Source organism: Phascolarctos cinereus, unplaced genomic scaffold (assembly GCF_003287225.1).
Source record: "Phascolarctos cinereus isolate Bilbo 61053 unplaced genomic scaffold, phaCin_HiC Scaffold_726;HRSCAF=1367, whole genome shotgun sequence".
NCBI lineage: Eukaryota > Metazoa > Chordata > Mammalia > Diprotodontia > Phascolarctidae > Phascolarctos > Phascolarctos cinereus.
In genome coordinates this window covers 355,339,663-355,352,956 of record NW_027556098.1, presented here as the reverse complement: position 1 = coordinate 355,352,956, position 13,294 = coordinate 355,339,663, and the positions used below count along the sequence as shown (strand labels likewise).

At 42.1% G+C, this 13,294-nt stretch overlaps 1 protein-coding gene across 1 annotated transcript in view; it reads left to right on the top strand.

Moving 5' to 3' along the window:
• Positions 1 to 13,294, top strand: part of CSMD2 (CUB and Sushi multiple domains 2) — a 974,125-nt gene that overhangs the window by 343,149 nt on the left and 617,682 nt on the right. Inside the window, 1 exon segment of the mRNA XM_078157010.1 lies at positions 12,248 to 12,442. Within this exon segment, the coding sequence (XP_078013136.1) occupies positions 12,248 to 12,442 (195 nt within the window).

Sequence of the window (13,294 nt, the reverse complement as noted above, 5' to 3'; positions counted from 1 at the left end):
AGCATCTCAGAGCATTGGACCAATCCATGTCCCATCACACTGACTAGAATGCTGGTGACTTACCTCACCTGCCACGCTCTTTCCTTGAACTTTGTGTCCAATCTCTTGTGACTAAAGTGTAGAGGAGAAAAGCATTAGTTCTACAGTGAGAGGACTTCAATTCAAATTCTGCAAGTCATATCTCTCTGAACCTCAGTTTCCAAAAACTTGTCAACCTCTAAAATGTGGGTTCTTAGACCCCACGGGCAGTCTGGTGAAGCTTATGAACTCCTTCTTAGAATCCTATTTTAAATGCATAAAATGAAATATATACAATTACAAAGGAGACCAATTATATTAAGATATCGTTATCGGAATAGTAAAAAAAATTATGATGTAGTAATATACATGCTTCTTTATTAATGCATTAAATAACAAGACAGCATATTTAAAATATAGGCAAGTTAAAATGTCTAATAACTAGAGTAATTTTGAGGTAGTAATGAGTATAAACAGTATTTCAAGCTATCTGTAACAACTCTAATGTGATAGGAAAATATCTGTGATTCCTATTGGTGACAAAGTCACAGGTTCTACTGTGGTTTTGTAGCCTACATTCATAATGGAAAGAAATGTAAGATTTCAGTTAGAGTTTGTGAAAATCAAGATGTGATTTTTTTTTCCCCATCCACATTCACAGAGCCCCTGAAATCTCTCATGGATCCCCTGCCTTAAACTCCCTTCAAGTTCTAAAGCTATGATTCTGAGACCATGACACCCTTAGGCAACCAGGAGGCTCTGGCACAACACAAACCAGTAGAGAGGGGCCTTCAGGCATTGCAGACAACTCTCTCTCCTTATTTGATTTTTCATTCTAACTCACCAAACTGCCTCCTCAGCAGAAGTGGGTTTGCCAGGCTACATTGCCTTCTGGGAAGAGTTGAAGAGAACAATGACCCAACCTGCCATGCTTCTTAATAGATTCATTACCTGAGACAAATCACTTCACCTTCCTCAGCCTCAGTTTCCTCATCTGAAAAATGGAAATAGTCATTCTTGCACTACCTACCTTATTGGAAGCAAGACAGCACAGTGTCCTGAGCTTGATTCCCTATGGATAAGTCACTGAGCCTTTGCCTGCCTCAGTCTCCTTATCTGCAAAATGGGAGTGATGATGAAGATGATGATGATGATGACAATAATAACAATAATGGGCATCTACTTCACAGGGTCATTGTGAGGAGCAAATGAATTACTATTTGAAAAGCACTTTGTTAACCTTAAATAGCAATATAAATGCTAATTATTATTAATTTAGGGCTTCTGTGAAATCCCTTCATAACCACCATCTGCTTCATAAAGGTTGCCCACTATTAACATCATTAATAATAATTGTTAGCATTTATATAGTGCTTTAAGGTTTGCAAAGGGCTTTACAAATATTATCATAGCTGATCTTCCCAGCAACCCTGGGAGGTAGATGCTATTATTATCTTCATTTTACAAATGAGGAAACTGAGTCTGAAAGTTTCAATGACTTGCCCGCAGTCACAGAGCTAGTTTATATCCAAGGAAAGATTTGGACTCCACTGACTCCAAGGCCAGCACTTTATCTACTAGGCCACCTAGCATTATCTTCCTGGTAGGGAACAGTCTCTGGTGAATTTAGCTGGCAAGAGCCAGATTTTCTCAGTGTTTATTCTTCCCAGAAAGGTCAACCATAGAAATTCCAGACTTGCAGAGAGAAGGAGACCAAATTCACATATGCAGAGAGGAAATAGCAACTGAGATGTGCTTGGAGCATCTGCTCGATGTCTTCCTCTTCTAGGTAGCAGAGCAATCTGCACTTGCTGATGCGGAACTTTGAAAATGTCTACCAGTCTTTTAGTGTGGGTTTAGTGAGGGTCTTTGTGTCATGGTGTGACTGTGTATGTGAGTGTCTGGTGTGTGTGCCTATGAGTATAGCTCTGTGGATGTGCCTGTGAATACAGCTATCTGTGAGTGTGGGGATGTATGAGGGTATGTCTTTTTGTGAATGTGTGTGTCTATGTATGTGCCTCTGAATCTATCTCTGTCTGAGTGTGTGAGTAGGTCTGTGTGCCTAAGACTATCTCTATCTATGAATGTATATGTATGTATGGGTCTATAAGCATGCAGCTGTCTGGGAATCTGTGTGTACTGTTTAATTACCCATTCTCTATAAAATGGTTTATTTCATGTACCTCAGTGAGAGTTGTTGGGGTGGGGCACACTTAGGGGAGCAGTAGAGTCTTAATGACAGTAATAGAGCACATTTAAAAAGCACTTTGTAGTTTACAAAGTACCTCCTTCACAATAATTTTGTGACCTAGCAAATGGCAGGTTCTTATGCTCATTTTGTAGATGGAGGGACTGCAACTCAGAGAAATGAAGGGACTTGTTTCCTCTTACAGTAAACAGTGGAGCTGAGACTAGAATTGAGATGTCTCAACTTTGCTTCACTGCTCTTTCCATTGGGCTACACTGCCTCCATCAATTCTCTCTTCCCCCAAACAGGACCACTTTAGTGACTCAGAAGCCCCATCTTCCTTCCCTTCTCAATCATTGCTTGTTTAGATTTAGAATTCATATTGTACTCATAATCATTTTATTTTCTCCATCTCAGCACCATCCTTCTTCTCAGAAGCGGATAATGATTCCCACCTGCCAAGGCAGAGTGAGTCTTAAGATTAAATTTTATCTTAATCTTAACTCTTATTTAAGGACCCCTCCTTCCCCAATGCCTCAGGAACTATGGGGGACCTGCCAGAAGGCTCCTCAATAAACTTCTTCTTTCAGTGGAACTGATGGGGGCCTCTCTCCATACTGTGCCTGACTTCTAAGCTCTGATGAGATAGGATGAACACAAAACCAACCATTCTAAGCTCCATCTCACCCCATGAACTCTGGGTCCAATGGGAGATGTAGGTAGACGTTATAGAGACAAACAGCTTTGAAAGTCAGTTGTTGAATTTCTGTATATACACAGATGTACATATATGCACATACATGTAAACATGTTTGTATGTATATTATATACATATTAAGAGGAAGCCATATGTGATATTTACCTTTTCATACATAATCCTCTTTTTCTGTTCTGCTTTGTATATAGAAATGTTCTTTTGTGCATTCAATAAATTCAGAAGAAAAAATAAATGGGTTTTTTTTTTAATTATAAGAGGCAGATGTACTGATATTCCACATAAGGAAAAGTTTCCTAACAATGAGGGCTACTCTAGATTGGAATGGCCTACCTTGAGAGATATTGAGTTTGCCATCATCACTGGAGGTCTTCAGATGAAGCCCAAAAGATGCCTACAGGTTGTTGCCAAGTAGATCGCTATTCAGGTACAGGTCAAATTAAATGATCCCACTTTCCTTCTCTAACTCTGAAACTCACTGGTTCTGTGGAACTGGAACACCAGGGAGGGAACCGAGGCAGGAACTAAGGCTTAGAAGGAGCTTGGGTCATGGATGAGGGAAGGCATCAATCCAGTTAGCAGGCACACCCAATCCTATTCTATCCTCTTATTTCAGTTTCATGGGTTCAAATGTGATATGATATGATACGGTATGATATGATATGATATGATGTGATATGATATGATATGATATGATATGATATGATATGATATGATAATATGATATGATATGATATGACGTGGTATAATATAATATAACAGTATAACATTACATAAATTAACACATACTATAATATGATATGATATAACACAATATAGCATAACATAACATAGTATTCTGTAACGTAACATAACATAATATATATTTTCTTTTGGACTAGAACTGTGATTTCATTGGTGTAGGATGAGGAAAGTCCCTCTACCGCTGCATATTGGCACTTTCTGCAAATTATAGTCATGGACACTGAGAGGTGGGTGATTTGTTCAGGGTCATAGAGCCAGTATATGTCAGAGGTGGAATTTAAACCCAGATCTTCCAATATAATAAGATATGATATGATACAACACAATATAATACAATATGATAAATGATACGATATAATATAATGATATGTCATGTCCAAAGTGTAGTGTTGTGTTGTGTTGTACAATATAGTGAGGATAATACAAATTTTAAAAGGATGTTATATAATATATTATAGCATTATATTGTCCTGTCTGAAAATAGGATTTCTGGGGCTCCTCTCTAGGTGAGAATAAATGATCCTAGCTACAAAGTAAGAGGGATATAGGGCTGGTGGAATAAGCATAGCATTCAACTGGGCCTTCCATTCGCAACCCTAGAGAAGGCAAAGGGATTTAGGTGTTTATTGGTCAGGAAACGATGGCTTCTATCTGGATGAAGGCTGCATTTGCTCTGTCTAAGCTAACATAGCATCAGCAGCTGAAAATAGGCCTAATTTTAAAGTCAAAACCTAAAAAAGGAGAGGAAATGGGCCTGGGAGTCAGAGCATGATGATTCTTTTCACCTCTTTCCTGTTGATGGCACGGCCTTCCACCCCATTACATCGCCCAGTGGGATTTTGGTGTCATCTTTGACACATCTATCTCCTTTACCCCTGCATCTTATCAGTTGCCAAGCACTGTTCATTCCATCTCTAAAATATCTTTCCTATTCACGCCTTTCACTCCTTCACTTTCCCCCTTGCCTGAAATGCATTACCTCTTTGCCCATCTCCCAAGGTTTCTCTCTTACTTTAAGATGCAACTCAAGTACCATCTTCTACATGAAGCCTCTCCTTCACAAACTACTTTGTATTATATTTAACTAACACATATATTAACTAATACATATATTAACTAACATACATATTATATATGCACACATACATAATACATAGATATATATACACACAGTTCTTTGTGTCTTTCCCATTTATGCTATGCATTTTTTTTTGTTTGTACTTATCTTCCCCACTCAGATATGAGCACCTCGCAAGCAGGGATTGTTTTCTTTGTACTCATATGCCCAACACCTAGTACAGTGTCTGTACTTTGTAAATGCTTGATGAATGCTTGCTGATTGATTGACTCACTGATCTATCCTTTCCTCACCACTCTCACTCCCAGTAGCCCAGTTCAGGTTCTCATCTCTTCTCACCTAGATTGCCATAACAATCTCAGAAACGGACTTCCTTTCTCAACTTGTTTCCCCAATCTATCTATTCTATTCTATCCTATTCATATTCTAAATCACTCCTGTATTTCCATTGCCAAATAAAGTATAAGCTCTTAGTCATTCAAGGCCTTCCTCAGTCCTGCCCTAATCTCCCTGTCCTTTTATCTCCTTCTATTCCTCTTCACCTGTTCTATGTTCTGGCCAACCTGGACGATTCAGCACCCTCAGCTCTAATCCAGTCTGTCCTCCGGCCTTTGCACTTTCTATGGCGGATACCCTCTTAACACGGCCCATGCCTCCTTCTTTCAAGGTCCATTTCAGATGGCACCTCCCTCACCAAGGGAGGCCCTTGACCCTCTCCCCCTCCCCACCCCCTCCCACCCCCACAAACATGGAAATGATCTTTCCCTTCTCAGAGTCTTTTGTAGCACTTTCACTTAATGTCCCTTTTGCTGTCTTGTCAATTTTGTTCTGTTGTCATATTTTCCTTTGTAGCATGGTAATTTAGTTACTTATCCACCATGACCCCCAGCCCCCCTGACCCCTCATTAGATTGTGAACTCAGGGCAGCTAGGTGGTGCAGTGGATACAGCACCAGCCTTGGAGTCAGAAGGACCCAAGTTCAAATCTGGCCTCAGACCAAACACTTGACACTTACTAGCTGTGTGACCCTAGGCAAGTCACTTAACCCCAATTGGCTAAAAAAGAGAAAAGAAAAGAATAGATTGTAAACTCATTAAGAGTAGAACTTGGGGCAGCTAGGTGGCACAGTGGATAGAGCACTGGTCCTGAAGTCAGGAGTACCCGAGTTCAAATCTGGCCTCAGACCAAACACTTGACACTTACTAGCTGTGTGACCCTGGGCAAGTCACTTAACCTCAATTGCCAAAAAAAAGAGTAGAACTTGTCTCATCTCTATGGTTTTAACCTAGCAAAGGGCCCTACACATGGTTGGTATTTAATAAATGTTTGTTAAATTGTTTTGTTAAATCATATAAAGGGTAATCACATAGAAGAATTATTAGACATAGCCTGTTTGGCCTCAGACTGCAAAACTATGATCTTATAGGGAGACAGATTTGGGCTCAGGACAAAGAAGGAATTCCTAATAATTAGAGCTGTCCCACCATGGCTGCCTCCTTGAGTAATGTTTGTGTTCCCCATCACTAGAAATATTCAACAGGGTCTGAATTTACCCTTTCAGGGATGCTAAAGAAGAGATTCCTGGATTAGGTATCAACTCATGCCTCTGCGGTCCCTTTCATTGAAATTGTGATTCTAGGTTCAGATCACATCAGACTGAAAAGAGAAAGAGATCATAAAATCGTGATTTATTGAGTCCCAACCTTCCATCACATTAAGGGTGTCAACTTCCAGTGTTGAAAGGGCAAAAGGGCACTGGACCTCCCCAGATCTGGGTTCTAGTTCTTGCTCCGACTCTGATTAGCTGTGTGATTGTGGGAAATCACTAGCCTCTTGGAAACTTAGCCTTCTCATTTGTAAAATGAATCTGGACCCCAAGGATCAACAAATAACAGAATTCTGAGATTTTCAGAGATCATCTATACCAGCCTTTTATTTGAAGTATTAGCCATCACTAAGGCTTACCTGACAAGGGGGTCATTCAGCCTCTGCTTGAGAACTTCCAGTGACAGAAAACTCACTACCTTTTAAGCCCTCCCGTTTTACTTGGGGGCAATTCTCATTGTTAGGAAGTTCTTCCTCATGCTGCCATGATAAGTTGATCCACAGATGTGCCTTGATATTCCTGATGTCATGTAACATAGGAAAGAGCACTGACTTTGGAATCAGAAGACACATGGGATCAAATCCTGCCTTGAATACTTCCCTTGGACCACTCACTTAACCTCCCTGACCTGCAGTGTCTTCATCTGTAAAATGAGGAGGTTGGACTGCATGGCCCCTGAAGTCCCTACCAGTTCCAGAGCTAGGATCTCATGTAGAGATCTTTGTCCCTTCTTAAAATGTGTAGCCATCAGCCTTCATCATGTCTCTTCTAGGACCAAGGATAACAAGTCAACACCCTCCTTCACCTGACAGGCTTTAAAATATTTGAAGGTTGATGAAGATTGAGGAATTTATTGAAATGACATACAGAATAGTTTTAGCACCTGGAAATTTTACAATGTGTGGCCATCCCAAGAAATCAAGGCTAACTTGCTTGGCTAAAGAAACCCTCATGCCGGGAGGGGTAGCTAAGTGGTGCAATGGATAGAGCACCGACCTTGAAGTCAGGAGGACCTGAGTTCAAATCCAGCCTCAGAGCAAACACTTGACACTACCTGTGTGACCCTAGGCAAGTCACTTAACCCCAATTGCCTTAAAAAGAAAAAAAGAAAAAGAAACCCTCATGCCACCTAGTTAGGGCTTATAGCTGTGCCTAGAACCATCCCTTGGCCAGATTTTGCAGGAGCTGAAGGACAGCTGTTCCCTTCCACTTCCCCATCACCATCCTTGAGCACTGAGAGCATTCATGCTATTCTTTGGTTTTTCATGTTGCTCATTTCCCCTTGCACTCTGATCTGCTCTTGTCAGTGGTGCACCCTCCTCACTCCAGACCTTTTTGGACCTTCATCCCCATCAAAACAGACCTACTTCTATATTCATCTTCTCAGAGGGATGTTCTCTGCTAGCTGATAATTAATTAATATGATATTCATTCGTTGAACAAGCATCATTAAATGCCTATTATGGACCAGGCATAGACCTAGAGATATGTAAATGAGAAGGCAGTCCCTGCTCTCAGGAAGCTTATATTTGATTTAAGAAAAGAACATGTACACAGATAAACAAACATGCAGGGTTTACAAAGTAAAATTAAAGTCATTTGTCATTGAAGAGGCCATTGACACTGGGGGAGGGGAGAAGAGCTCAAGAAAGGCCTTGTGAAGGAAGGGGTGATGCTTGCAACTAAGTCAACGTGTTCCTCTTCCAAAGCAATATAATGGGAATTTACAGAGTCTTCTAGGGACAATGCCTTAACCCAAATGGTGGAGTAATGATGACTTTCTCTCATTGTGACAGGCCAGCAGGGAAAATAAAATCGACTATTTCAGGCCTTTGCTTGGAATCAGGAGATAGAGAATCCTCCTCCCTCTTCTCTGTCCCCTCTCTCGTCGCTGAGAGCAGTACCATGCACCTAGAGTATTCCTCTTCTCGCTCCAGATCAAACTGGCCTTAAATAGCCCTCTCTTAAGGATTCTGCTTTGCCCGCATTTTTCCCCACTGTGTATCTTGGCAGATGGCACCCAGTACATTTCTCTCACACACACAGATTTCTCCTTGAAAACAGGGGTGTATATTTATCGAACACACAGAATTGAAATATACACTGATTACTTTGGGGACATTTTAGCTCAAAAACAAATATGCTCATCTACCAGATAACTAACTTCTCTGCAGGGGGAAAGCTAGCTCTGCTCCGAATCCTAACAGTCATTCTCACGAGCGTGGAGGCAGAAAGGAAATAGAAGGGGATTATATGTTCCCAGGGGCGCTACTGGGCTGTTCTTGAAGTTTGGGACACGTATCTGAGAAACCTGTAGTCTGACACCAGGCTGTGGCATTCTGCAAATAAAGTATAGAGGGAAAAAAAACCCCCAAAAAGCATCAACTCCTAGGCAGGGGTGAAAGGCCTCTGACTCCAAATATCCAACCAAAGTTCTCCTCTCAAGCAAGAAGAGCTCAAGTGAGCCTCATTCTCTTTGCTCATCTTTATACCCCTTTGAGGCCACCCACAAAAAGTCATACATCTCCCATCAATTCACCCACCCTGGATATTTCTGCTTCTTCTTCAGGGAAGAATCCTAGAAAAATCCTGCCCCATGTCCCCAGAAAACTCTTTCTTTTCTCCAGTCACACTTCCCCACAGGACCCCTTGAGGACCTGGCCCTGATGTTGTCTGTACCCTATGGGTTTTCCACTAGCTGGCTTAGCATGAGAAGATATTATTCATTCCATATCTTCAGTTGGCTCTCAAGGTGAAGGTGGTCAATCCTTGATGGTACCAAATCTGTGCTCCCCACTTCCCCAGACACCGGGAAGACAATGCCTTGGGTCTATCTTGCTATTTCTCTGACATTCCCAAGAGTTACCCCCTTTTCTCAGGCCCCTATTCTACATTTCAATCTGACCTGACTTAAAAAAAATACCCAATATGGCCCTACCTGACAGAGGAAAATAGACCATATGACCTGCCCATGTTCCTTTTCAGCCTAAGACTAGGTATTTCTCTAGCCACCATGACACTGTCCTTCACCGTCCTCTTATCCTCTCTCTGCTTAACTTTCCTTATGGCTAGATAGTAGAAAGAAATAAAGAATCACAGTACTGCATCTCCAGAAATGACAAACCACTCTTCATTTCCATATGGGAAACAAAGTCTCCAATTAAAAAAAAACAACAAAAAGGAGATGATTTAACCTTTGTCATATTCCAGCCAGGGAGAAAGTCTATTGTCACACAATCACAGAAGCTATTGTGCTGATTGTCAAGAATGGAACTCTTGGGGTGGGTTGGGGAATGAAATTCCCCACAGCTAATCTATGATAGAATTGGTCAATGTAGGGTGAAGCTTTGGCAATATTGTTCCATGTGCTGTCGGATGCAAATATTCTGCTCTTCATTGTGTAAGCAATCAAAGGGAGGCTTTTATAGACAGGAGAGCCTGAATGGTTATAATATCTACTCCAAGGAACTCGTAGGGGAAATCAGAGAATATTGTGTTTTCCAAAGCCTCCTTTAGCAGCCCGTCTTTAATCTTTTGCGTCGGTCCAGTAACTTGTATGCTGGCCACATCACAAAGGCCTGCACTTTAAATGTTGTCCTTGACATTATTAAAAAGCACAGAATAGAGAATTAGGCTGGAGGTTTTAAAAAAAAGAAAAAGTCACTCCCAAGACTGTGCCATCCACCTGTCTCCTAGCAGGCATCATCTTCCCATGCCTTTCTTGTCTTCACCGGGTGCTGAATTTTCTCAGGGACAGCAAGGCGAAAGAGCCTGGGGGACAGGCACCCATTTTTTTATGGCATAGGTCCCATAGGAAGAGACAGGTCAAAGTGGTCCAATTGTTAAGAGTTCATTAAGTAAATAGCAGCAAGCATCGGAGAGTGACTTTTAAAAATGATCGACTTTTATTTATAATGACGTTCCAGCCATTAATTTCCAAGGAAGAAAGCCCCAAAGCCGAAGCAGGTTCATTAGAAATTTGACATTAGTAATTTAATTAAATTGGGTCTTTGCGTCTTTTTGCAGAAAATGAAACGTTAGTTCTATACCGATTCTCAGCTCATTTACCCTGATTCTTTCCCTCCCCCTCACCTTGGGCTCCTTATCTTCTGGAATTAACACTGTTCCACCTGCCCATCTTGGGCCAAACTCTTCAGACAGGGTTAGGCAATGAGAGAATGGAAAGTGATCGATGTGAAAGGCAGAGAGAGACAGCACGTGTGGAGAGGTGGAGTTATGTCTGGCTCTGAGATGAGGAGTGGGAATGAAGGTCTCTGGCTTTAGAAGCAGCTTTTAACACTATCCTTTCTGTAAACAGTACACTCCACCAGGCTCCCTGGTCATCCACAGAGAGCTTTGTCCCTCCATCACAGGCTCCACTGACCCAACAGACTCTCTGAGTATCTATAGTAAGTTTTGTACCTCATAGAAGCATAGAAATAGAGTTAGGAAATATCTTAGGGACCACTTAGTTCAACCCCCTTCTTTTACAAATAAGGGAAATAAACCTCCAAAAGGGGAAGGGATCTGCTCAGGGTCACCAAAAGGACGAGGACATCTCAGATTCCAATGGCCTAAGTTTCTATCCAGACATGGAGATCAGCCTTATGTATGGGGGAAGAGAGATCCTCCTATATACTGCGATTTGCAATAGCTCCCAATGCCTGGTCTAAGAGGCAGCTGGGTGATGCAATGGATAGAGCTCTATACCTGGAATCAGAAAGACTTCAAATCTGGCCTCAGACACTTACTGGTTGTGTGACCCTGGGCTAGTCACTTATCCTTTCTATGGTTCAGTTACTCCTTCTGTAAAATAGGGATAATAATAGCACCTACCTTTCAGAGTTATTGTGAAGATAAAATGAGTTAAGATTTATAAAGTACTTTGCAAGCTTTAAAACTCTATATAAATACTATCTGTTGTAGTAGTAGTAGTAGTAGTAGTGGTTGTCGTTGTTATTCACCTATCCCCTCACCTTCTGGAAATTCCTGCCAACACCTCATTCCTTAGCAGCCTGTTGAAGGTGGTGGCCCTGTCTGAGCTAGGTTTAAGCATTTAAGCCTCAGGAAGATGTAACCCATCAGAACAGCATAGTTTACCTGGCTAATTGCAAACTACCTGTTTGTAACCACTCCCTTCCAGATAACATAATGTGATACACTCATTGAAATTCACAAACTTACAATCTAGGCAAGGAGACTCAGAGAGTAGATTTGGAGGCAAACGCTTGATGTTATAATCTGTGTCCAAACCTCTGACCCTGGAGTAGTTGGGATATAGCAGAGCTCCAGGTCAAGAACTTGAGGCCCTGCTAAGCCAAAGGTGGGTAACTAGGTGGGTACAGTAGATAGAGGGCCAGGCCTGAAGTCAGGAAGGCTCATCGACTGGTGTCTAAGGGGACAAGAACCAGATGTGTATGCTCTTGAAAAGATGAATGATAACGCATGGCGGTGTGTAACGGCTGTCCACTGAGGGAGTGCTCTTGGAAGTTCAGAGGAGGGAGGGGCCATTATGGGTAGAGTAATCAAGGCCAAAAGGAGATGGACTTTGACTGGGTCTTGAAGGTTGGGCAGAATTTGGATAAACAGAGAAGACAACAAATGAATTCCAGCCAAGTGAGAATGGCCAAGTTTTGTTGGAACTAAGGAACCTGCAGATCAGTCGAAGGAAGGAAATTTGGAAAAGTAGGTTGGGGCTAGGTGGTGGAGAGCACTGAATGCTGCCTTAAATAGTTTGGATTGTTGCCTTCAGGCAATGGGAAGCCTTTCAATATTTTGTTGCCTGTGTGGAGAGAGGGTCGTTAACGAGGGGCCTTTCTGGCAAGTAAGACAAAAGCGAAAGGGTGAGAGGCTTGGCTAGTGACTAAGCACCGTGTGTATCTTTCTTTGTCTTCACAGTTCTCCCTAGTCACACGTGTGGGAACCCAGGAAGACTACCCAATGGCATCCAACAGGGCACGACTTTCAACCTGGGAGATAAGGTCCGCTACAGCTGCAACGCTGGCTTCTTTCTGGAGGGTCACGCGGTGCTCACCTGCCATGCCAGCTCTGAGAATAGCGCCACGTGGGACTTCCCTTTGCCTACCTGCCGAGGTAAGCGGTTGCCTGAATAGCCTTTGTGCATGGAATCCAAGGCAGTCCCCATCTCCTCCCCTTGCCTCATTTACCCTCTCACCTTTGAGAAGGGGTAGGGTGAGAAGGGCCAGGTCCAATGGCACCTCTTATGATGGGGAACGACATACACACACCTCTACACACATACAAAGACAACGAAACACAAAGCTAACCATTTTGCTTCCCTGATTAAAAATTCCTAAGGGCTTTCAATCGCCTCTAGATAAAATACAAACACCTTAGGCTGGCATTTTGAGGTCCTCCACAATCTCCAGCTTAACTTTTCCAGCCGTATTGCTTCCATCCATAAATGCCACTTTTTTTTTTTGGCAAGATAATTGGGATTAAGTGACTTGCCCAGGGTTGAATGGCTAGTAAGCGTCAAGTGTTTGGTCTGAGGCCGGATTTGAACTCATGTCCTCCTGACTCCAGGGCCAGTACTCTATCCACTGAGCCACCTAGTTGCCCCTATAAGTGCCACTTTAAATCTGAAGAGAGCTGTTAGCTATTCTCTGAGCTTGACGTTGCATCTCCTGCTTCCACACATTTGCAGGTCATCTCCTATTCCTGGGATGAATTCCTTCCTTATCCAAAACTTTCAGAATCTTCCTTTCATCAGTAAGTCAATCAACAAGCATGTATTAAGCACCTACTATGTGCCAGGCACTTTCCTAGGCACTGGGGATATAAATACAAAGAAGCAAGTGATCCCTGCTCTTTAAGGCCCAGTTTAGTAATTATCACTTCCGCGATGAAACCTTCTGTGATATCTGCAGTTGCCATTGCTCTCTCTTTCTTCATCTTCTTTTACTTTCTTATCTGTGTGTATGT